The sequence below is a fragment of the Myiozetetes cayanensis genome, unplaced genomic scaffold (genome assembly GCF_022539395.1).
Source record: "Myiozetetes cayanensis isolate MyiCay16 unplaced genomic scaffold, myiCay2020 scf17, whole genome shotgun sequence".
NCBI lineage: Eukaryota > Metazoa > Chordata > Aves > Passeriformes > Tyrannidae > Myiozetetes > Myiozetetes cayanensis.
The window spans coordinates 6,528,702-6,551,445 of record NW_026087378.1 but is presented as its reverse complement, the minus strand read 5'-3'; the positions used below and the strand labels follow the sequence as shown (position 1 = coordinate 6,551,445).

The 22,744-nt window shown below is 45.9% G+C and overlaps 1 protein-coding gene and 1 long non-coding RNA gene across 3 annotated transcripts in view; one reads left to right on the top strand and one right to left on the bottom strand.

The window, feature by feature from the left end:
• LOC126638554 (uncharacterized) overlaps nt 1-22,744 on the top strand; it is a 1,011,613-nt gene that overhangs the window by 394,209 nt on the left and 594,660 nt on the right. The gene's annotated exons all lie outside the window — the stretch shown is intronic.
• On the bottom strand, nt 16,446-21,599 carry BNIP1 (BCL2 interacting protein 1). Its single transcript, XM_050312513.1, has 6 exons — nt 21,479-21,599; nt 21,305-21,397; nt 21,009-21,100; nt 20,044-20,145; nt 19,266-19,384; nt 16,446-17,303 (listed from the first exon to the last, which is right to left on the bottom strand). Exons 1-6 carry the CDS (start codon nt 21,563-21,565, stop codon nt 17,107-17,109), a joined length of 690 nt encoding a protein of 229 aa, XP_050168470.1. The 5' UTR covers nt 21,566-21,599; the 3' UTR covers nt 16,446-17,106.

Genomic DNA, 22,744 nt, shown 5'->3' with positions numbered 1-22,744 from the left:
TCCCACTCCATGCCCCCAGTGTCACTGGCAGCTGAATTCTGCCACTGCAGAGCATGGCCAGGATCAGATCATGCAGGGAACTCTCAGAAGGCAAGACAAGTCCTGATTTAACATGGCAGAGGGCATTAAACATGAACCACTACATTCAGGGCCTGAGTAGAGCCCTTCCTTAAGTGTTCGACCAAGATGGACTTGGTCGAACACAGAAGCTTCAGGAAAAGCCACAGGAAAAAAACTCCTCACAACAACACAGCACCCACCCTTTTCCACATACTCCCAGCATCATTTCCCTGCCTCTGATCCCTCATTTTCTTCAAGCCTGTTTATTTTCCTCCCATGGTATCTCAGAGCTACAGCTATCAGTGAATCCGAGAGTCCAGTGGAACCTTCCCTGCTCTGCAAGGGCTGTTCTGGGCACCAGGTTTGGGACTGATTTTCAGGACTGCCCTGTGCTCCTTCTCAATGGGGATGAACGTACAGCTCCTGCCCACACTGCGGCTCACACGCTCCCCCCCCTCCCCATGCTTCCCTGCTCCTGGGGGAATTGCATCACGAGCAGATGCATGGCAGGATAAGACATGGGGGCTTGGAACAGCAGCTGGAGCCTTGGAGCCAGTTCAGAAAGCGATTTAGGGAGAGGACACAAGCACAGCTGGCTGAGGCCGAGGCAGCCCAGCTTTGGCAGGGGCACCAGCAGCGACGGTTAAAGACCTTCCATTAGCTGGATTAACGGGAAGTGCAAGAGAGATACAGTAGGAATTAACTCCCAGCACGCGGATTTTGGCCAAGGGGGACTCACTGTCCTCACAGACACACATTGCTACTATTCCTGCTTTCCAGGTCTGCCTCACCTGCAGCTCCAAAGCAAGAACAACCAACAGGGTCAGGTGGGGGTACATGATCCACCCAGGATTTCCAAATGCACCAGGGCTGTTGGCAAACACCCCAGCAGGGTGATGTGCTCTCCTGAGTCCAGTCCTCCCAATGGCTTAGAAAAACTGAATGTATCAGACCTGACACGTTCCTCTGTCTGAGCCTGAATTGTTTCACATCTCTAGAGCAATATGAAAACTCTGTGCTTAGAAAAGGTTATTCCAGGGGAAACTGGAGGATACTGGAATTTCCCCAGGGAACCTGAAATCAGAGATCCTTTCAGTGGTTTGGGGGCATGCTAAGGGGTGTAGGAAAGAGCTTTTAATAAAGATCTACACTTAGATTTGATCTCACTCTTCTCTCAGATTTTTTGGAGATTACACAGCCTGGCACTGGCATTCATTGCTCTGTTTCAGCACAACTTTTCTTCAGAGAATTCAGTGCCCCAGCTCCACCTGAAGGTAACAGGGCAAGTGCAGCTCAGCACCACTTGTCTTCTTGAGACAAACTGCACATGGTAGGATTGTACAAACTATTTGGAATTCACACAATTTGTACAGGAACAAGTTGTCAGCTGTAAGTGACTGATACCAAATCCCTTGCCATTAGCAGTTTTGTAGGAACTGAAGTAACTGTTTTTCCCAAATAACACCATTGCAGTTCCTGAAGTGCTTTTGTGGCCAGAATTTTATTCCTTAAATTCAAGGAGTTTTCACAGCCAAAGCTATTCTCTGGAGTCAGAAAAAGAGGAGATATGGTCCAGGTGAGAATTAGTGAAATATTTCAGTGTTCCTGAGGAGCCCAGCAGGAAAACAACAGATCAACAAGCCTCTCTCTCTAGTCCCCTGCTCCTAATTCATCTCACTGACATCAGTTTAGATCAGTATCAGCAGTAAGTGATTTCTTGTTAATGGGGATTATTAAGAAGTATCAACACCTTTAAAACGCCACTCCACATTGTCTCCAAGGCAAGAAATGGATGGGCTTTCAGACTGGGAGTCTGATTTGTCATTCCTGGGTGGTTCCTTATTGCCTGCAAAGCAAACTTAATGCTACATTTTGATGCAGAAAGAGAGGGAAGTGGAGATTTCTCCCAAGCAGAAGATCAAGCACTGGCAGTACATTTGTGAAAGTTCATCAGTCAGGAAAGTTAGTCATTCAAGGTTTAGCAAAGTGACATGCAATATGTTAGCTGAAAATCTCTACCTGCCTCGTAAAGTCATTTGAAACCCTGCCACTCCAGAGTTTCATTCAATAAGAAAGCCCCACTAAGCAACAAGATCATCCTGAGCGATGCATCAGCCACAGGCCTTTCCTACTGTAGTACTGGAGGGACTTGCCCCAGACTGGTGCTAGAACTGCTGGGCTGAGATGAGTAAAAATGGGTGATTTTATTTGTCTTTGCATAAAGGAGTTCAAATCAGATACAAGACATGTCAGTGGAGTCTGAATGACTAGGCTAAGACAGAAAATAAACTGTTTCCCAGAGACTGAGCAAGAGGAAAAACCAACAGAAGTCCAGGAAGAGAGATGAACCTTCAGAAAAGCAAAGCAGGGCATTTTTAAACCAGCTCTGTATGCAAGCAGTTGCTTGCACTGACTCCACTGAGATCATGTCTGTTAAGTCATTCCTGCTTAAAATAACATTTTTTTAGTGTCAACAAACAATCACGGTTAAATGGCCAAACCACAGGTCTGTAAATCAGGAGACTGGGGGCTTTTCCCAACTCCATTAGAGAGAGGCATCATATTTGCAACAGGCTCAGCAGGGACAGCCCCTCAGTCCTGCCCAGCTGTGCAAGTGCAAGGGTTCCCCAACATAACTCTCAGACATCACTCAATGCCTGCTCCGTTTGATGTGCTGGAAAAATGAGTTGTCCAAGAGAAAAACTTGTAAGTGGGAAGAATCTTAAGGGCCAAAATAATTTTATTTCTTAGGGTTGGTTAAAATTAATTGGTCTTGGGGAGACACCCTGGAGCTAAATTACTATTTGTGGAGATGGGTAGGCTGGAGGCATGAATGACACTACTGCACAGTGGGCAAGGTCAGGAGTTAACAGGTTCAAATAGCAAAAGAAAAGGGAGTTTGTGATTCAAATTCTGTGAATTGTTCTAACTATTACTTAGTAACAAACATGAAAAACAGAATTTAGAAAGGCAATTTAGAGTTTTAGTCCTAGAACCAACAAATCTGGTTGTTGAACAGATTATTAAACTTCCACATTTGAAAATATCTACTCTCAGAAGCATTTTCTAGGTGTTCTGCATGTTTGGAACAGGGTTTGGTGCTCTCTGATGCTGCAAGAATACACCAGAGTTTATTTTAGCATGGAGGATGTTTCCTAAATAGATTGCATTGTCCTTCAGCATAAGCTTTGAATAAGTCACAGTACTGGCTCCTAGAAATTGCCCCCAAATCCCACCTTCCTGGCTGGGGTGTTTTTGTACTCCTGACTATCTGTGAAAAAGAAAAGCTGCTTTCAGAGCAGTGGCTGCGGTCGGTGGAGGAGCAGCGCACAGACATGTGCTCAGTGCTGCCTGTCAGCAAGAGAGGCCCTCAAAAAACAGGTCACAAAAAAAATTCAAACTAATTTCATTCAAATGAGTAAGTTTCTTACAATCTTTAAGCACCAAAAAATTAGAATTAAGACCTTCTACCTGGCTTCATCAGATCAGTTCTAATGATATCAAGGAAATGATTTACACTCTTTTGAAGGAGGAAAATACAAATCTTGGTGGACTTGAGGTTTCATGTGCTCCTTTATGCACTGTGCACTGTCAGCTGCTGCTTCCCTCTCTGCCACATACCCAGAGACAGGTCCAGATCCATCCTGCAATTACACACACTTCACTTTACGGACATGGCTAATCCCACTGAAGATTCCATACCAACCCAGACAGCGTACGAGGGCTCAGAGTGGAAGTAGACGGACATGCTGACACTTGGCTACATTTCTGGCATCCTCCCATGCTGAGGCTTTCATATGCCTTCGCTATTTATTTCTGGGTATGAGGGTTAGAGGAGTTTTCTTCCTTGTTCTGGGTTATATCTGAGTTTTTCTACCCAACTCCATGCCCAGAAAGCCTGCACATCCCTGGGAATTGCAGGAGTCCCCATCCCAGAGCCACTAAACACACAGCCCTGCTCAGAATGCAGGTTCCTCACTGCTGTCTTTATAAACAGCCCTTTTCAAGTAATGCCAAAAAAAAAAAAAAAAAGCAGCTTTACTTTACCCTAGTTCTGAAGACAAGAAAGTGTAATTGCTGCTATAAAAAGAGACGTTCTGCCATATCTCTCATCTAACACTCACAGGCATCCAGTGTGTTTGTCTGGAACTGAGGCTAAGTTCTCCTTTTGGATGCACAGAGAAAAAATTAATAATAAAAAACTCAAAAACTCAGTAAGAGGTCATGGTCATTGGTATCTCTGAGAGCCAGGCCTGATGTGACTACATTTGCCTGGTTAGACACCAACTTATAGCCCACAGTATTTCACCTTTATCCTTTAATCTTTAATCCTAAATCATTTCTCACACAATGAAGTGTTAGAACTGGAAATCAAATTTCCCTATTCAGTCCTCAGTTGTAGCATTTTCTAGAGCATTTCATTTTTAGACACACAAAGATTATTTCCCATGTAACAAGATGAAAGTAAATACTTGGTATTTTTCCACACCAAAAAAATAGTTAGAGCACATGAGAGAATGACCCCCAGTGCAGTACACTGGAATGACAGGGAAAATTTGTAGGTTAATTTCGAAATATCCTCTTTGCTTTTCTTTCTTTCCTGACCACATGTCCAGTCCTATTGGTCTCAATGTCCTGGTTGTGAAAACACTGTGCTCTGCCCCTTTGATCAGCTACTGAAAAGCCCTTTCATGTCTCACTGTCTTCATTACCTTACATTTTAATTGCTGGCCTTGCATGGGACAGACAGGTGGCACAAGGTCACAGCAGGAGATGATGGATGGCTTTTGGCAGTGTGTGTCCAGATTACACACTCCAAAATCAACCTGTGGGGCAGAATCCTGTCCTTGTGCTGGGGGATCAGCAGGGCATGCTCGGCATCCCATGGCTGCAGCCACCAAAGACCTATTTTAGGTCCTTTAGAAAATAATAATGAACTTCAGTTCTTTCAGATTAGTATTTCAAACACAAATCCCCCAAATACTAAACCCCCTCGAGTGTTACTTAATTGAGCACCACCATCCCTGCAGGGACCACCATTTCACATGCTCATGAAATGATACATCCAGAAACAGGAACTGAACTCAAGCTACTCAGAAAACCAGAGAGTCTTAGGAGGTGAAACCCCAAAGTTTCACATCAAAGCTCCCACTGATGCCTGAGTCCTGGTAGGGTGAAGATTTCTTCCTTATGATTTCCAACCTCTTTTCTGTTTGAGCAGACAAAATAGCAGAATGGTACCCACTATCCAACACAGCTGTCCTTGAAACAGATCTTGTCACAACCAAGAAGTCAGAAGGTTAAATGCACTGGAGAAAAAAATTTCTGTATGATGGCTATGACGGGTATTAGTTAAGTGTAAGTAGGTGGAGTCAAGGCAAAACTGAAGTCCCTATACATCAGTGGTCCAAAGAATCAAATTGTCATCTTCCAGGGAAAAATAAGGGAAACTGTGTGCAAAAGGAATACCATTTCCCCAGTGATTTTCATGGGGTTTAAAACAAGATTGGCATCTGAAATGGATTCTTTTACTCAAGACACTTCCACTATATAATAGAAGATAATAAGGCTAGAGCACCTTACTTGTCCTTTTTGGCCTTGAAAACCTTTAGATGGACCAAGCAGGGTCTCAAAGCAAAGATTTGATACAAATATGCTTCTAAACTTCACGTAATTCAGACCCAAATTTGATTTCAAGGCCCTTTATAGCACAGAGAAGCCACGATCTCAGCTCTGGGAACATGGGATGCTCTTCTGGTGAAATTCAGGAGTCAAGCTTGGACTGAAGTACGGGTGTCTGGGACTGGAGAGGACATTTAAGCAATTAGTTCTCACTTAGACCATCTTGTTATTTTTAAGATGAAATAACATCATACAAATTTTTCAGATTTTGGTGTGTGCCAGTTGGAGAGCATCATCCTCTTCAAAATTCGTTAACCAGATGCTTTCAAATGAAAAAAGTCCTCTTCAAGATAATTCCTGTTTTATCAACCAAGATAAGCAGCATCACACTCACCTTCAGAGGAGAATAAAAATAAATAGAAGAGGTTCAAAATCAGTTGGGAAAAACAATGTGGGCCTCAAGATTTCAATCTGTATTTTTATTTTTTTCCTTAAATGAAGAACAGATGACTTGGGAATTTTTTTTCTAGCCACTGACATTTTGTGGAAAACCCTTGGGGAAAAAAAAATGAAATAAGAAGTAGCCTGTGAAAATACAGCCCTGACAGCCCTTTACCTGTGCCTGTCATTGCTTCAGCACCCACTCCTTGTTGCTTTGCTTTTTTTCAGTAAACTCAGACTTGGTGAGATCTTGCAGTCGGGAAGACTATTTTAATTGTAACTCTCACACTAATTTGTGGAACCTCAAGATGGTAATTCAATGTCACATGTGGCTTTAAAGAGGCAGAGAGCTCAGGTGAGGAAGAAGGATCCTCCGTTACCTGCTAAACACAGGAAGGCTGCAAAGTTATGGGCAGAAATCCCTGTTTCGGATGGAAAAATGGATGGCGGGGGGGAAATACAGGAAAGCCTTTGCACAGAGAGGAACTGGCTTTTCAAAAGAGAAAATGCTTTCCACTGCCCTGAGCTAAAGATAGGATGGGCACAAGCAGCAGCTTTTTAAAGCAGCAGATCTCGCCTTATCACAAACCCCGGAGGAGGGAACAGCTCTTCCACCACCACGGAGCTTCACGGAGCTCCTCCCCTGCACCAGCATCACCCACAGGGTGAGCCGTCGGCCCTGGGGACCTGCCTGTACCCCAAACACCTGGAGGGACCTTCCTGCAGCAGCTCCCTCCTTATTATCCCGGCACTCCGCCCCTTTATCATTTTGACTTTTGACCTTGGGATGGACGGGGCTCTGCTGTGCCACCATCGCTGCTTCCGTCCAGCCCAAACCCCCTCCCTGCCACGGAGAGGCTTTACAGAAAGGCCACTGGGGTGACAGATCTGTCAAGACCAAGGGTCAAGTTTATGTTGATCTACAGGTGTTAGAAGTGTACTGATCCAATGATTGAAGCCCCTGAGAGGTCACCATAAATCCTCAGTGGGATGAAAATACCACATAAGTCGCTTGCAGATGTTGCAGAAGTAGCCGGATAAAGAAAAGTGCCTGCCCAGCAAGTGTTAACAGACACCGTTAGGGCAACAGGTGATGCCACAATGTTATTTTGCTCTAAGTTAGGGTGGGCAAACCTATAAAAAAGGTGAAAATATCAAGCAATTCAGGCACGTTTGTTTCAGCTCAAGTTGGGATGTCTTTGGCTTGTACAAGATGAGAGAAAGCCTTTAGCTACCCTTTTTGGTCAGCACTTTCCATGCATTTCCTTGACAGCTGTGAATTATACCCAGCTCAAAAACTGCTTTTGTGAACATAATCACAGAATCGAAGAATGATTGGAAGGGACCTTAAAGATCATCCCATTCCAACCCCCTGCCATGGGCAGGGACACCTTCCACTAGACCAGGTTGTTCCAAGCCCCGTCCAAACTGGCCCTGAACACTTGCAGGGATGGGGCAGCCACAGCTTCTCTGGGCAACCTGTGCCTGGGCCTCACCACCCTCACAGGGAAGGATTTCTTCTATATATCTATCTTGAATTTCCCCTCTTTCAGTTTGAAGCCATTGTCCCCTGTTCTGTCACTCCTGTCCCGGACGAGCAGTCCCTCTACAGCTTCCTTGCAGCCACTTCAGACACTGGAAGGGCCTGTGAGATCTTCCCAGAACCTTCTCTTCTCCAGTGGAACAGCCCCAGTTCTCTCAGCCTGTCTTCACAGGGAAGGTGCTCTAGTCCCCTGGTCAACCTTGTGGCCTCTACACTTGCTCCAGCAGTTCCACGTCCTTCTAGAATAATTTCAGGCTAGAATAACTCAGTTGGACGGGACCTACAATGACCATCTAGTCCAACTGTGGGATTTCGCAGGTAGAAAAACCATTGCATCAGATACAGCCACAGCAGACATATAAAAAGAATCTCCTCATCTGGATTTCCAGCTCCTCAGCCAGCGCTGATGCTGAAGTTGTCCAAAGCATTTGACAGCGACCAGCGTGCACAGCGTGGCCCCTGGACCAGGGGCTCTTTCCAGCTCAGGGTTCCTGTAACTCGACGATTTAAGCCCAGCAGCCCTGGCAGAGCGTGATGCTCAATCCCTTTATCATGTCTCCTCTCCCTGTGGCAGCCAGAGAGAGGGCTAATTTTAAAAAGCAGTGATATGGTGCTGCTGCAGGCACACACGTTGCAGTTGGAATTGAAATAGAAATGGGCATAAACTGCTCCACAGCTGGGATATTGTACAGTGACTACATGGGGTTGAGTTAAAATGCAGCAAGATAACTTCCTAACTTGTTGAAGTTCAAAAGTTTAAAAACACAACTGGCAAGTTATCTATTTTGAGTAATTTTGGGGATTAATAAATCAAACACTAAAGTAATTTCCATAAAAACAAGTTAATAATCAAACGCAGATTTTTACCTGACTCCACTCTTCTGGAGGAATAACCCTTTAACATATGAAATCAAGACAATGCAAGGCACTGATCTCTTCTCTCTGCTAAGCAGTGACAGGATCCAAGGGAATGATACGAAGCTCTGTCAGGGGAGGTTTCGGTTGGATATTAGGGAAAGGTTCTTCACTCACTGAATGGTTGAGCACTCTGGGTGAAGAACTTTTTCCTAATATCCAGCCTAAAGGTCTCCTAACAGAGCTTCATTTCTCCCATGCCTGACTGTGAACCCAGTACTGCATAAAGTTTTGAGTTTTAATCCCACCTTTGCTGCCTTTCTCCATACTGAGCCCAACCATGTCGGAATTGGCAGGTCTTTGTTCTGCAGGGGCCAGCAGAGCTGGGAAGCAGAACGTGGTGCAGAACTTTATTTCACAGTGCTACCTAGTGGTTTCTGGAACAAATGATCACTTCCTCAAAATGCTTCTCCAGATGGAACCTCAGTGTGGAGTAAGGACAAATAAACTCTAAACCTCCACCACTGCCTGAAACTGTGTAGGAACTATACAGTTAAATTGTAGGGAGGGAAAAGAAAGAAGGAAAAAAATGCAAAGAACACTTGCAAATTAGTCCCAAGTATTTCTCACTGGATACTCACACGCACGTGCACATCAACAATCCCACCCCAGCCTCCTGCAGCTGTAGCAGATGCCAGGACAGGCAGCATCTTTATGCAACAACCAGGATTTTATCTACCTCACACCACTGCCAGGGATCAGCATAGGAACATGGAACTAGTGGCATTCACAGCCCTTCAGAGACTGTCCCTGCCCTTTTCATCCTCTCTCACAGCACCAAATGTTAATGCCAGCTCTGTGATCAGATTTTCCCAGATTTCCTGCCAGCATGGGGACACTGTCAGGAAGAGCAACAAAGCCTCCTCCCCTCCAAAACCCCTTCCATGTTCCTCTCAAACTTTCCTTTTCTCCATAAACAGGGGTTGCTGAACTGACTTGGGGCAGCTCAATATCACCTCCTCCCTGTCACACATCTGTCAGTCTATATTGATCTGTACATTGATCCGTACTTTTTCCAGCATCACAAATTTCTTGACAAAGGAGCAGCGCTCTTGCCCTGTGTTTGCCCACACAAGACAAGATTTAGGTGCTGCAGCAGCACAACTAAATGAAGCCCTGTTAAAAACTGACTGTTCAGATCAAGATCCAAGCCTGGCAGGATTCAGTGGAAGATGTTAAATCCAAGGATGAGACACAGCTGCTAGACAGGACAGTTTTCCCATATTTAGAAAGGGGAGAACAGTCCTTCCTTCCCTGGGCAATGCCTTAGGATCACCAGATGAAAGGAGTCATGTAAGTACTAAGTAGTATTAATAGTCACAGGCATAATATATATATATATATGAGAATAATACAGTCAAACAATACTTAACAGTTATTTCCAATAGCAACATTTGTATAATGCCATTGACACTCAACTGCTGATAAGTTGGACACACTTAAGGAATTTTAATAAGCCTTTGAAAAGCTTTAACTGATGTGAATTAAGCCCCGAGATAATTTAGACGCAGGGCTATCACTCTTCAGTTAAAAATAATTGATCTTGGATGTAAACGTCACATCTTACGCCCTGGAGTACAAAGGCAAAGAAAATGTCATTTGTCACCAGCAGTGTCTGGGGCTGATGAACAGTTTGAGAGGAGCTGCAGAGTCTGGACCATATGAAGTTTAGAGCTCTGCATCCACAGGAACTTCTCCTCCCGTGGGGTCACGGACAAGGAACCTCACAGGAATAAGACTGAGATATGTGAATTAACAATACATGTGTGGTTATTACTACAGACACTAAATCCAGTGCCCTGGGCGAGTGCAGAAAGGACTGCTGCTATCTTTTGGCTTTAATCCACAAAAATAGCTCTGCTGCCATTCCCCTCTTGCAGAAACAGAAACAAAGTTTTCGTCTACAGTTTAGTACTGAACATAAAAGTTTTTTCATGTTCTATATTTACTGCTTGTTGTTCCAGGAGTTACTCTTTCCTAACTGGCAATTCCTCTCTGTCTTTTCTGGAATCCTCTAACAGACATGTCTTTTTGACAAGGTGATAAGACCAGAAACTCTTGTTGAAATCTGCAAACCTAAATATCCACACACAGCTTCATAAAAATTAACTTGCAGTAATGAGAATTCAGATTCCTGCTTGCTGTCTTGCAGCATGAAGATCACCCAAGTTTGTTGTCTACAAAATTGTTTACCATTAAGTCTGTAAAAGATGAGGAAGTAAGTTTGGGTCAAAGCCTGCAATTACCAAAGACAAAAGTATTTTAAACAAATCTGAAGATAAAGAGAATGCTTGTGTGCTTGTGCGGTTTGGTGTGGGGGCTTTTTATTTGTTTGTTTGGTTTTGCTGTTGTTGTTTGTTTGGGGTTTTTTATTTGTTTTGTTGGGGTTTTTTAGTTTTTTATTTCTCTCCTTTTTTGGCTGGTTGGTTTTGAATAAGCAGATTACTGGCACAAATCAATCAGTAAAAGCCAGGACTCCCTGGTATTAAACTAAGAACATGGCTCAGAAAGGAATACTTCATTATTTAGTCCAAAATACACAGCATTGATATACATATAACAGATCATTTATATATATATATATCAATATAGAGGACAGGGGAAGGTTTGCTTCTCTTGGAAACATCAAGTTATTATCAGACACAGGACAGGAGGCCGACCGGATCAATAGACTTACTCAATATAGAAAAATCTTATCTTCATTTCAGGCTGGCTGGCCTTAATGTCAGCACCCAGATGCCACTGACAGAGTTATCTCCCATCATCAGCAGCAATAACTGTTTGGTGACACCTACGAAAAGCCAATAACCCAAACAGGAAAATTTTGTCCTGCTCGCTATTTTGAAGATAAAGGGAAACCAACCCACCCCTCCCCGGTCTTAGTGCCTTTATCAGGACTACAGAACGTCGCTTTGCAGCCCGTGTGGGTTTTGATTTCAAATCTCCAGCCCCCTCGGGACGACACAAGCTGAAGAACTTGCGCGTACAACGAGACCAGACCCCCGGCGGGGTCAGGTCCGAAAGCGTCCCTGGATGTGACACTCAGCCATCATGCTGTTGAAAAGAAGAAAGCAAAAAGCTTTCATGTTGTTCTATATATATGTGGTTCTATCTATAGGGCCTGGTGTGTGCTGATCCCAGCAGAGACGTTCTCCCTGCCTGCCCTTTGGGCGCTTATCGCGGGCCCGGAGGGACACACGCAGCATTATCACCGGGCCAGGCTCGGAGCAGCCGAGTGGCATTTTCCTTTCATGCAGCCACCGACACCAAGCACGGGGCAAAGCATCCCACAGCACCACGGCACAGCCCCGACCCCGCCTGGCAGGCTGGAGGAGCAGGAGATAAGTGGGATACGGGAGTCAGCTCTGATGTTGCAGCAGGAGACAAAGGTCAGGAGCGACAACATCTGATCAGCCTCATGGCATGGGGATAAAAATAAAGGGAAGCCCGAGTGGAAGCAAAAGGCTGTGGTGGTCTAAGGTATGGTAAGATGTCACAGCACCCCAGGGAGACCTTCATCAGATTTGCTTCTCAACTCCAACACGAGTATTTTTAAAGACTTTCCAGGAGCCTCCTGATTCACTCAGCATTTTGGTGCCCAAGGCACCACTTGGAGGCAGACACGTGGCCACAATTAGTTCTGGCTTTGCAGTAGTAACCAAAGTCCACGCTGGAACCATGACATTTTCTTCAACCCAGATGAGCCCAAGGAAGGCTGGAACACTCCTGCCCCCATGGAGCAAGTGGGAATAGCCAGTGGGTGAGGATGTAGCCAGGCAGAGGGAAATGGGAAATTGCAAATTCTCCAGGGTTATGATTTAAGCACTTGACACTTACATGAAAGGCTCAAAATCATGACATTGAAAGCAAACCCCAAATCAGAGCCAAATAAAATTAAAATATGCTTTTTCAGGTTTGCTACTGTGAAGACCATATATCTGCTTGTGCAGAATTTGATACTTTTCATGATCACATGATGCCAAAAGCTTGGAGTCTATTCCACACATTGCTCACACTGATGGGAGCAGCAGCCCCAGCCCACAGCACAGGGGAGGGACCTTACCTGGGAGATCAGTGCTGGCTTTGCTGCACTGAACCAAGTGCATTTACATGGACACACACAGGCACAACTAGGCAATCTTTTTCAGTGACTTTGCAGAAAGCTGAATAATTATAGATAATAAAGGACTTGAAAATTAAGCACACTCACTGCATCTCTGCTCACTTGAGATCTCAATGGACACCACACAAAGGGCCAGGCCCTAAAACAAATTACATAAAGATCTCAGTCCCTCCCTCAGACTGCAGCTCTCTCTTTATGTGGAAGAAGATCAAGTCTTGAAGGCTTAGTTACAGTGCTCCACCACAGCCAGAGTGTCTCTCCCAGTGCACCACCCGAAGAAATCAGCACAAAGTCTCCATCACACGTTCCTGTGACAAAACCAAACCTCAGCTCGGTGGGACTGTCATTTACGCTGTGACACAGAGCAGGCAGACAATGTTTGTACCACTGTATATAAGCAAGCAGATAACAATGAAGTTTTATTTATTCAGTGTAACAGCCTCAGCCTGAACAAGTTCACCATCAGCTGCACTAAACCAGCCCACAAACAGCTTTTGACAGTAGCAGGATGATGAAAGAGCCTCTGGATTCAACTTAATATTTCTCTTCTGGGAGAATCATTCCATTACAAACAGGGAGGCAAAGCTGATTTCTGTACCCCCTTTCCAAAGAAGAGCCCCACATATTTGCAGACAACTATGCACATGCCCCCTGGATATTCTCAGCCCCCAAAGATTCCAGCCTGCCTTGCTCTGGGCCACTTGGCCCGTGACAGCAGCCACGCACATTTGGCAGAGACATTTTTAGAAACTTCCAAGCTATGAATTCACCTTTCCATTTTGGTAAAGCCAGTTATGCAGAAAGCATTTCAAAAGCACAGCTTCAGATACAAACCTAATTTCTCCTCAATTCTCATGGGAGGGGAAATGAATAATATTACGCTCCTCATTTATTTTCCCACAGTTATCCTGTAATATTTTTGTATTTCCTGACACCGTAATCAATAACAAAATAATGATAAGTCAAATCAAATCAGTCTTTTCAGCACAGTTACGCCCATGTTAAAACTATTTCCAATTATTTTCCTCAAGTCTATGTTCTATTGCAAGTCACTAAAAAGCGCCTTTCCTCGGAAACATACATCTGAGTAAATGCTTAGGAAGTGACCTTCATGCTGCAGATTTCAGGGATGCACTGGATACCTGGCAGGCACCTGCTCCTGTCCACAGGCTTTTCACTGTGGCCATGTGGGAACAGAGACCAGGATTGTATCTGCATCCACAGCCCACTAACCATGTGTTGGCAACACAGATAAATATCCAACAGCACCATCTGGCTCCCGGTACACCCACGGTCAACTTCCAGACATTTTCCCTTTTTTCACAGGTGCTCAGAAAAAGCAAAGTGCTCTTAGTGGAATGGGTTGGACTCCACAGGCAGGACTTGACACAGACTCCACAAACCTGCCAGCTCTAAACCTCTGAATCCACTGAGGCATCAGAGCTGCCCCATCCTCACCCCTAAGTGTCTCCAGCTGCGCAGCCAAACACCCACAGTCCTTTAAATGGCTTCAGCCCCCTTTGCCTGGAGGACACAACTAATGAACCACCACTCAGCTGATGAGTTCATTAACCCACAGCTGCTTGATTGCTGCCAGCTGCCTGTCTCAGCCCCTGAACTCCACAGCAAGATTTCAGCCTCTTTTTAAACTCGTAATGATTCCTTACTCCTTCTTTTAAAGGAGTGTCATTCTTCAAAGGAAAAAGATTTTTACTGCAACTGTTTTGTGACAGTGAATTCCACCATCTGCTTGCAGCCACCACATCTGATACCTGCTGCCTTTTGGAGAGGGATGGCCCAGGGAGTAACAGGAGCACTCCAGCTTGCTTTCTCCTCTCTGTGAACCCTCCAGCACAGTCCTGAACATTTCTCCAGAACCCTCTTTCTGTCTTCCTTCTCAAACACTTGCTGCTTCTGCAGTCCTGGAGTTCCTGGTCTCAGAAGAACTCCAACCCTTGGTCCCCGAGTCATGCCCAAGCCCAAAAGTGCAGAGGGAACAGAGGCCACCCCCTTCTCACCCTCCCTGGTGGCTCTGCTGCACTTTTGAGGGCAGACTTGAAAGGTGAAGCACCTAAGAAAATGCCACTCTCTTTCAAAAAACCCAGTGTGATGCCATTTTTTACCCTTCCCAACACAACCTCAGGCACACAGCAGGAAGACCCCAAGACACACCATCCTGTGTGCAAATATAACACAGAAAAAATACACAGGCACAACTTTCCACACTCCCTGCATCACACAGCAAAAAAACAGGCATAACCACTTCCTCTTCCCCCAGAGCTTCTCCCACTCACTTATTCAAAAAATAAGACACAAAGCCCTACCTTCAGGCCAGGAGCAAGGTGTGCGGGTGAGGAGCGAGGCAGACGCTGCGCTGCAGTGTGGAGGGAGGAGGTTTGAGCACAGCCACCCAGGTGTGGGCTGTAAGGGCTGATTGGGGCATCTCCCCGTGCCAGGAGGGATCCAGGGCACTCCCACCAGCTCCGGCTCTGCTCCAGGCCCAGGTGTCTCTTGAGCAACTGCTTGATTTGGTTCAGCCCACATAGTAGAGGTGGTGCTTCACCAAATCACCCTTCTTACCCCAGAGAGCAAGTAACATTTATCTTGCTGTCTCCACTCATTCTTCCTTTCCAGGTCTGTGGTCCATCAGGAGCCTGGATGATTTCTGGCTGCCTAAGGAGGGAAATGATTCAAGTACCAGGTACTGCAGATCAAGCTGCTGCATCCTGGGCAGTGGAGAGGTATTTCCACTTTTCCCTTCTTCCAAAAGGACTGGATTATTTTTTTAAATTAAATCCGGATGCAACAGAAAGCAAATGCCATAAGGAAGGTCCTCAAAAGCTTTTTTTTGCCCTCAGACTGTTCCAGTAGGTCAAGGCCTGAAAGCTACAATTTCAGTATCAAGATGACAACCGAGCAAAAACCAAGACACTCAGCAACAGATGTTTTCTTTTTCCCAAAAGTCGACATTACAATCCCCACCCTAAAATATCACCTCTTTAAAAACCACCTTTCCTGAAGTTCTCAGTACTGTGAGAAAGCTGCTTATTTTTTTAAGGTTGATCTACGTTCAAACACAGAGCGTTTGACCACAGTATTTCAGAAGGATGAGACTGTTCTCAAGCTGACTGAACAAAATAAAGCCACACTGCTACATCTGGCCTAGGAGCAGCAAGTCTAAAGAGAATTTTATTGACTGCTCCAAAGTTGCATAAACCAGCACTGCACTGAGATCTGGTGAATGAGCTACAATGACAAGATCATCAGTTGGTCACCTCCTTCCTAAATGCCCCATTGAGAACTAACAACAAAGGTGACCAAGCCTCAAATGTCACACCAACTTACACACTGCAATTTGCTTGATGTCTTATTTCTACATGTAGCACTCCCTTTTAAAAAAGTTACTTCTCATGACTAAATTAAGGCAGTATTTGACCATTTTGTGAGAATTTCCTAAACAGAATGTCAGCTTTACCAGCCGGTTCTGAAGAGGCAATGAAACATCAACTTTACCAACACTGCAGTGCAGTTTTTGGTATCAAAAGGTTGACATTTATGTTTTAATTCAAATAAACTCTCATTACTAAAGCAAAAGAGATAGGGGAGGTAAAGATTTTACTGAGATCACCTGTATCAAGAAAAACCCCAACTTTCCAACAACTTGGTAGCGTTTTGCAAATATAAAGCATTTAGTGAAATTTTGTAATGAAGAGGAACAAAAAGGCTCTTAATTTCAACAGATTGGCAATGTAATTCTCAAATATATTGTGTGAATTAATAATAACAAATGGGTTCCCATTTTTGCTTTGCCAGAGGAGCAGAGCCAGGCTGCACATGTGCTATGCTCCCAGGAAAAACAATCCATAAACAACAACTGCTGTTAAATAAGAATTTTTACACTGGAAGGCTCTTTCAACACATTAGACTTTGTTTTTAAACAAAACTCTGTTTACATGAATACAATAAATAGTTTATTAGTGGAATGTATGTGAATTTCTCTCTTCCATCCTTCCTTTTACTCTCAGCACCTTACACACAGATGCCAGACCAGTTTCCAGTCCAAGGACAAAAGTTAATTTCAAGGCAAAAAACAATGAGAGGTTTAAAGTTCAGGCTGGCACCTCTGAGTGACCAGTTCCTCAAGTGTTTGATTCCCCCAAATCTACAGGCAAATTGGCATTTCTTCTTTTCCACACCAGGATCCACTTGTTTCTTCCCAAATCCTACTCATTTAAGCTCTTCTGAGGTAGGTCACAAGCTCCATGGGGACAGCAGAAAGTCCTGCCTGCTCTAAACCCTCCTCCAGCTATTGCAATACCCCTTTATTATTTCATTTTAAAGCCGTTTCTTTCTGATTTATCTTTTTTTGTTTTCTTTAATAGTTCAGTTTAGTGTTGGGATTTTACAAAAACGGAAAGAGTCTTTTCTTCAAGATATAGAGCACTGTGGCCAGGAACAGGGCGAGGGCCAGGAAGATGAGCAGCTTGTCCGTCAGCTCCCTGCGGTTGTACTTGGTGATGAGCTTCCGCCCCAGCTGAATCGTCCCAGACATGGACTTGAATTCCTCATTTGCTTCCAGGATGGTTCTTGAAGAATTGGCTGAAATTAAGGGGGGGAAAAAAAGAAAAAATCAGCCAGTTCAAAACCACAAGGCAAAGTATGTAAGGATGAGATATTTGGCAATACAGAGCCCTGCTGGGTCAGACTGACTTGTGGGTGAGGCACACACGGACTGTTCTCATGGGAGTTGTCACAACTCAGTGCCGCTGAGGGAGAAGGCAAAGCAAAATAACAGCACTGAAAAGCTTAAAGGCCTACTAAAGTTCCTGAATTTTTAGTTTTTAGGTTACCAGGTCAAATCTAGTTCATGTTTTTCAGTCAGTGCTGAGACTGCGCTGGATGCAGAGTGAAATAAGAATGGTGTAAAATAACCACCAACTGAAGAGAGAGAAATCCCCGGCACAATCAGCAGCAGTTCTGGCAGCAGCAGGACAGGCCAGTATTTGAATATATTAACTGCACAACCAAAACTGTTCCCCCAAGCCAGAGCAGTAAATCAGTGTGATTTAGGTCGGCTTGCAAGAAGTGAGAAGGCAGTGTGCAGCAGTAAGAGATCCTTAACAGGATGATAATGGTCTTAATAGCCATTTTTGACAAACATAATAATTTTTTACCTAATAAAAAACTAGAAGAAAAGTGTGTTGATTAGTCTCAACTTCTCTTTCCCTGTGAGAAAAATAACAAGCAAACAAATGCCCCAAACTCCTCAGCCTTCCTCCTTTCAAATTACTCAACGAAAGCAAAAGTCCCAGAATTCCCTTTTTCCTCCACTACAGATGCACAGCCTACAGGACAGTGAAAGGTGCACCAGTCTACACTGCCCTGATTGCTGACAGAAAGGTCAAATCCAACATTTGTCTAGTTCACAAAAAACAAGCAGAGTAGAAATAAGTCTGCAATATTTTACAAAACATTTTGTCCCATCACATCTCGTTTCAAGACGCATTTTGATCCAAGTGAAAACAGAAAACTTGTTTCCCAGAGCTAAAGACAAAGCAGAGCCTCCCTGCTCCACAGCCTCAAACACTCACTGCATCCTAGGGAAGGACTTGCTCACAAAAAAGGAATTCTAACTGCTAACTCAGAACTTGCAGCTGGGTTTTGAAAGCGACCTTTGATAGTTTTTCCCTTGATGAACTCCAAGTGCTGTTCAGTCAGACACAGGGTGACAGTGTCAGCCAAGCTGTCTTTTTAACTGGAGAAGGAACACACTGCTTCTGCAGGAACAACCTGTGCCCAGCTGCCACCCTCAGACAGGGCAGAAAGCAAGGAGGGCAAAATTGTGTTATTTATCCTCATTTTTAAACTGTTCTCCCTTCTGCCCAAAAGCACAGCTAGGAAGAGGCCCAGGCAGCACAGACTCAACTTCTAAATGCTTCATGAATCACCAGTTCTGACAGGTCACTTGATTTATTGGTTTAGGAGTCTAAGCCAAAGAACTGGGTGAAATCTTGGTTTCACAGTCCCTGATGCACTGCTGACAGAGCAAGTGACCTCGGGTTCAAGTCACTTGATCTCCTCGTCTCTCAGTCATCCCAGCTGGAGCCTGGGTGGAAAAAGCCTTCCAGCCAGACTCTTTCCTTTGTGTATGGACTTGTACCCACGCTTTTATTTTCTCTGCCTTTACCAAATCCACGCCAGGACAGTGGCACAGAATAACATCAAACACACTCTTGGCACTGTGTGAGCTCACATTGCTTTTACAACTGCATTTATGTGAAACTAAAACAAAAGCTCCTCATCCTGACCTCTTTTCCTTTTCTTAATTATGAAACAGAAACTCCAACAAACGGCACCACACAAAGTACATTATTTCCTGTTTATGTCCAACTGCTACAGAAGTCCTGCTGGACAGTCCTTTAATTATCATTGCAGCATGTTCTCCTACAGCAAAGCAGGTTTCCACTCTGCTCCACAGTTGCCAGTTTGCCTCTCCCTCTCCTGACAGTACTGGCAGAAGGTGCTTCCACCACCCAATCCATGCCCAAACTCCACCCGTACCTAAGGTCTGCACGGTCTCCTCGCTCTGCTGCACTTGCTGTGACATCATCCTGCTGATGCTCATCAGACTCTCTGTGATGTTACTTGCACTCTCTGCCAGGCTTTCCTTCGTAGTCTTCCTGAAAAGGAAAGGAAAAAGTAAGGCAGGAAGGGATAAAATTGCTTCTTTGGGTACTTTGGGAAAATGCTGCTGCCAGGGAGCCTAGAACAAAGCTTGGCACCAAACATCTCTGCCAGTGTACAAAAGACAGAGTTCATTTTCACTTGCATAAGAAACTCAGATTATCTTCAGTAAACAATAGAAAAAAAAAAATCACAAAATATTAAAGAATCATGGGCCTATATTTCACTACTTATCTGGGACTGTGTAATTTGGAGCTGCTATGGAAGCACTCACACAAACTACAACTTTATTATTCTGGGTATCCCATTTGTTGCTTTCAGTACACAAATTATATATGCTTAGATCCAGGTCTGCACGTGAAAACAGCTTGGATAATGATCTATTACTTGTTTAGAATCTTGACTGGAATTAATGTAAAAGACAGTAAGAAAAACTATAAAGGCTAACATACCCCCTTTTCTGCTTAGAGATGCCAAGAAAACCTGAAATTATCACAATCCTTAACGGTTCAAATATCCACAAAATGGAAATGCACTCATCAAAGAAAAGCCATGTTCCAGATATAATTAAGTAACTTTATGTCACTTCCATTTAAAACTAGTGAATACAGCAGGCACTGCCTGATTCTCAGAGTATGGTGGGACAGTCTGATACCTTTGTCTTAAAGAATCTCTTCCCTGCAGCAGCTCATCTTTCTCAGAGTTGTCAATAGCAATTTTGCAGGCCAGGTTTGCCTTCCTCCAAGCTGCCTGGTTGCTGAAACCACAAGAACAAAGTGCTGTAACATGACGGGAACACTTTGCAAGCACAGACAATTTTCACAAAGCAAACACTACTGTAACTGGGCAGCCCTGATACATGCACGGACCCTCAGAGAATCACAGAATCATTTTGGTTGGAAAAGACCTCTGAGATCACTGAGTCCAATCTGTGATCCATCCCCACCTCATCAACCAGACCAGAGCACTGAGTGCCATGTCCAGTCGTTCCTTGAACACCTCCAGGGAAGGGGACTCCACCACCTCCCTGGGCAGCCCCTCCCAATGTCTGACAACCCTTTCCATGAAAAAATTCTTCCTGATGTCAAACCTGAACCTCCCCTGGCACACCTTGAGGACATTTCCTCTTGTCCTGTCCCTTGTTCTCTGGGAGCAGAGCCTCACCCTCATCTGGCTCCATCCTCCTGTCAGGGAGTTATAGAGAGTGACAAGTTTCCCCCCGACCCTCCTTTTCTCCAGGCTGAGCCTCACCAGCTCCCTCAGCCACTCACTTTCTCAGTATTACAACACAGAGTAACAATATACTACCCCGACATTCCTCCTCAGTGTATCATTTACCTAGCAAGGAAAGAAGAAAGCTGTGCCAGCTGTTGAACGACAGACTCTCAACCAAACCACCTACTTTGAGCTCAAGTGCTCAAAGGGACAGACCAGAGTTAGGGAGCCAGGATAGGAGACTGGAAAGGAAGAGAGAGTCGTATCCTTTTCATCCCTGACCTCTTGGTATTCAGCAAAACACATCTTGTCAGCAACTGCATTTGCCAAACAGAATCTGAGAGACGCTTTACCGAAGTCAGACTATCTCTGGCTACAGGGCACTTGGGAACAGCACCGACCCACCTGAGCATTTGTTTCTTGTGGTTCTCCACCTCCCGCAGCAAGGCCTGTTTCTCCGACTCCTTGTCCTGCTCCTTCGCCATCTGCTCCAGCTCCTTCGGCGGAGACCACAAACACCAGAACCCCATCAACAACCTGCAACTCGCACCCCCCAGCCCCGGCCAGGGAGCGAATTCAGAGCAGATTGATCCGGTCGATCCCCAACCCGCAGCCGGGACCCCTCTCAGCCCGCGGGCAGCCGCAGGCACGGGCCCGGAGCACTGCTCCTCTCAGCAGCCGCCGGCCGGGGGGACCCTCACCTGGATGCAGGCCCGCAGATGCCGGAACTTCTCCTTCACGGCGGCGTTGAGCTCCGTGAGGGCGCTGAGAGGCCCGGGGCAGTCCCGGATGTCCTGGAACACAACGGCGCGGTCAGCGCGGCTTTCCCCGGCTTTCCCCGCAGCCGCGCCGGGGTGAGCCGGGCCGGGCGGTACCTGCACGGCTGCCTTGATCTCCAGGTCGAACTTGACGATCTCCTGGTGACAGACCCGCAGCGGCACCGCCGCCGCCGCCGCCGCCATCTTGGCAGGGGAGGGCGGGGCGCGGGCGGAGCCCCCGAGGGCGCCCCCTGCGGGCGGCGGGAGGGGAGCCCTGAGGGGCCATGGCGGGCAGGGCTGAGGGGCCGCGGGGAGCGGCTCTACGCTGGCCCCGCAGGCTCCGTAGGGAATGAGCCGGGAATGAGCCGCTCCACGGGGCGTGTGATGAACAGCGGGCCGCGGTGAATAGTAGAGTCGCACGGAATCACACACTGGGTCAGGTTGGAAGGGACCCCGGTGGGTCATCTGGTCCCACCTCCCCGCTCGAGCAGGGCCATCCCAGAGCACGCGGTGCAGGGTTGTGTCCAAACAGTACTGGAATATCCCCGGTGAGGGAGACTCCACACCCTCTCTGGGCAATCTGTCACTCGCACAGTAAAGTTCTGTCTCGTGTGCATGTGGAACTTCCTGGGCATCAGTTCCTGCCCCTTGCCTCTTGTCCCATTGCTGGGCCCCCCAGCAGAGCCTGGTCCATCCTCTGAGCCTCCTGCAGACACTGACACACATTGATGGGGTCCCCTCTCAGTGTCTCCTCTCGGGGCTGAACAGCCCCAGCTCCCTCAGCCTTTCCTTGTCAGGGAGATGCTCCTGTCCCTTCATCATCTCCACAGCCTCCTCTGGACCTGCTCCAGGAGCTCCATGTCCCTCCTGTCCTGAGGAGCCCAGAACTGGACACAGCATTGCAAGTAACACATACTGTGTTCCCGTAGTGCTGCTGGGACTGCATATTTTATAGTTCTTCGGGTAATGAAACGTCCTGCCGTGTGCTGTGTGAAGCGTGCAAAGGTGGTTCATTGGTGGCTGAGGGCAAATGGGGGTCCCTTGGACTCATGGTAAAAAAAGGTGAAAAGCAGCACCTGCCCTGAAACCCGGGAGAATCATTGGTCACTCCGGGACTGCAGAGGGCTTGGAATCACACCACCACAGAATCCTTTAGGTTGGAAAAGACCTCCAAGATCATCAGAGTCCAACATGTGATGGATCCCCACCTTGTCAACTAAGCAGGAGCACTGAGTGCCACGTCCAGTCTTTCCTGGAACACCTCCAGGGATGGGGACTCCACCACCTCCCTGGGCAGCCCCTTCCAATGCCTGGCAACCCTTTCAGTGAAGAAATTCTGAACCTCCCCTGGGACAGCTGGAGGTTGTTTCCTCTTGTCCTGTC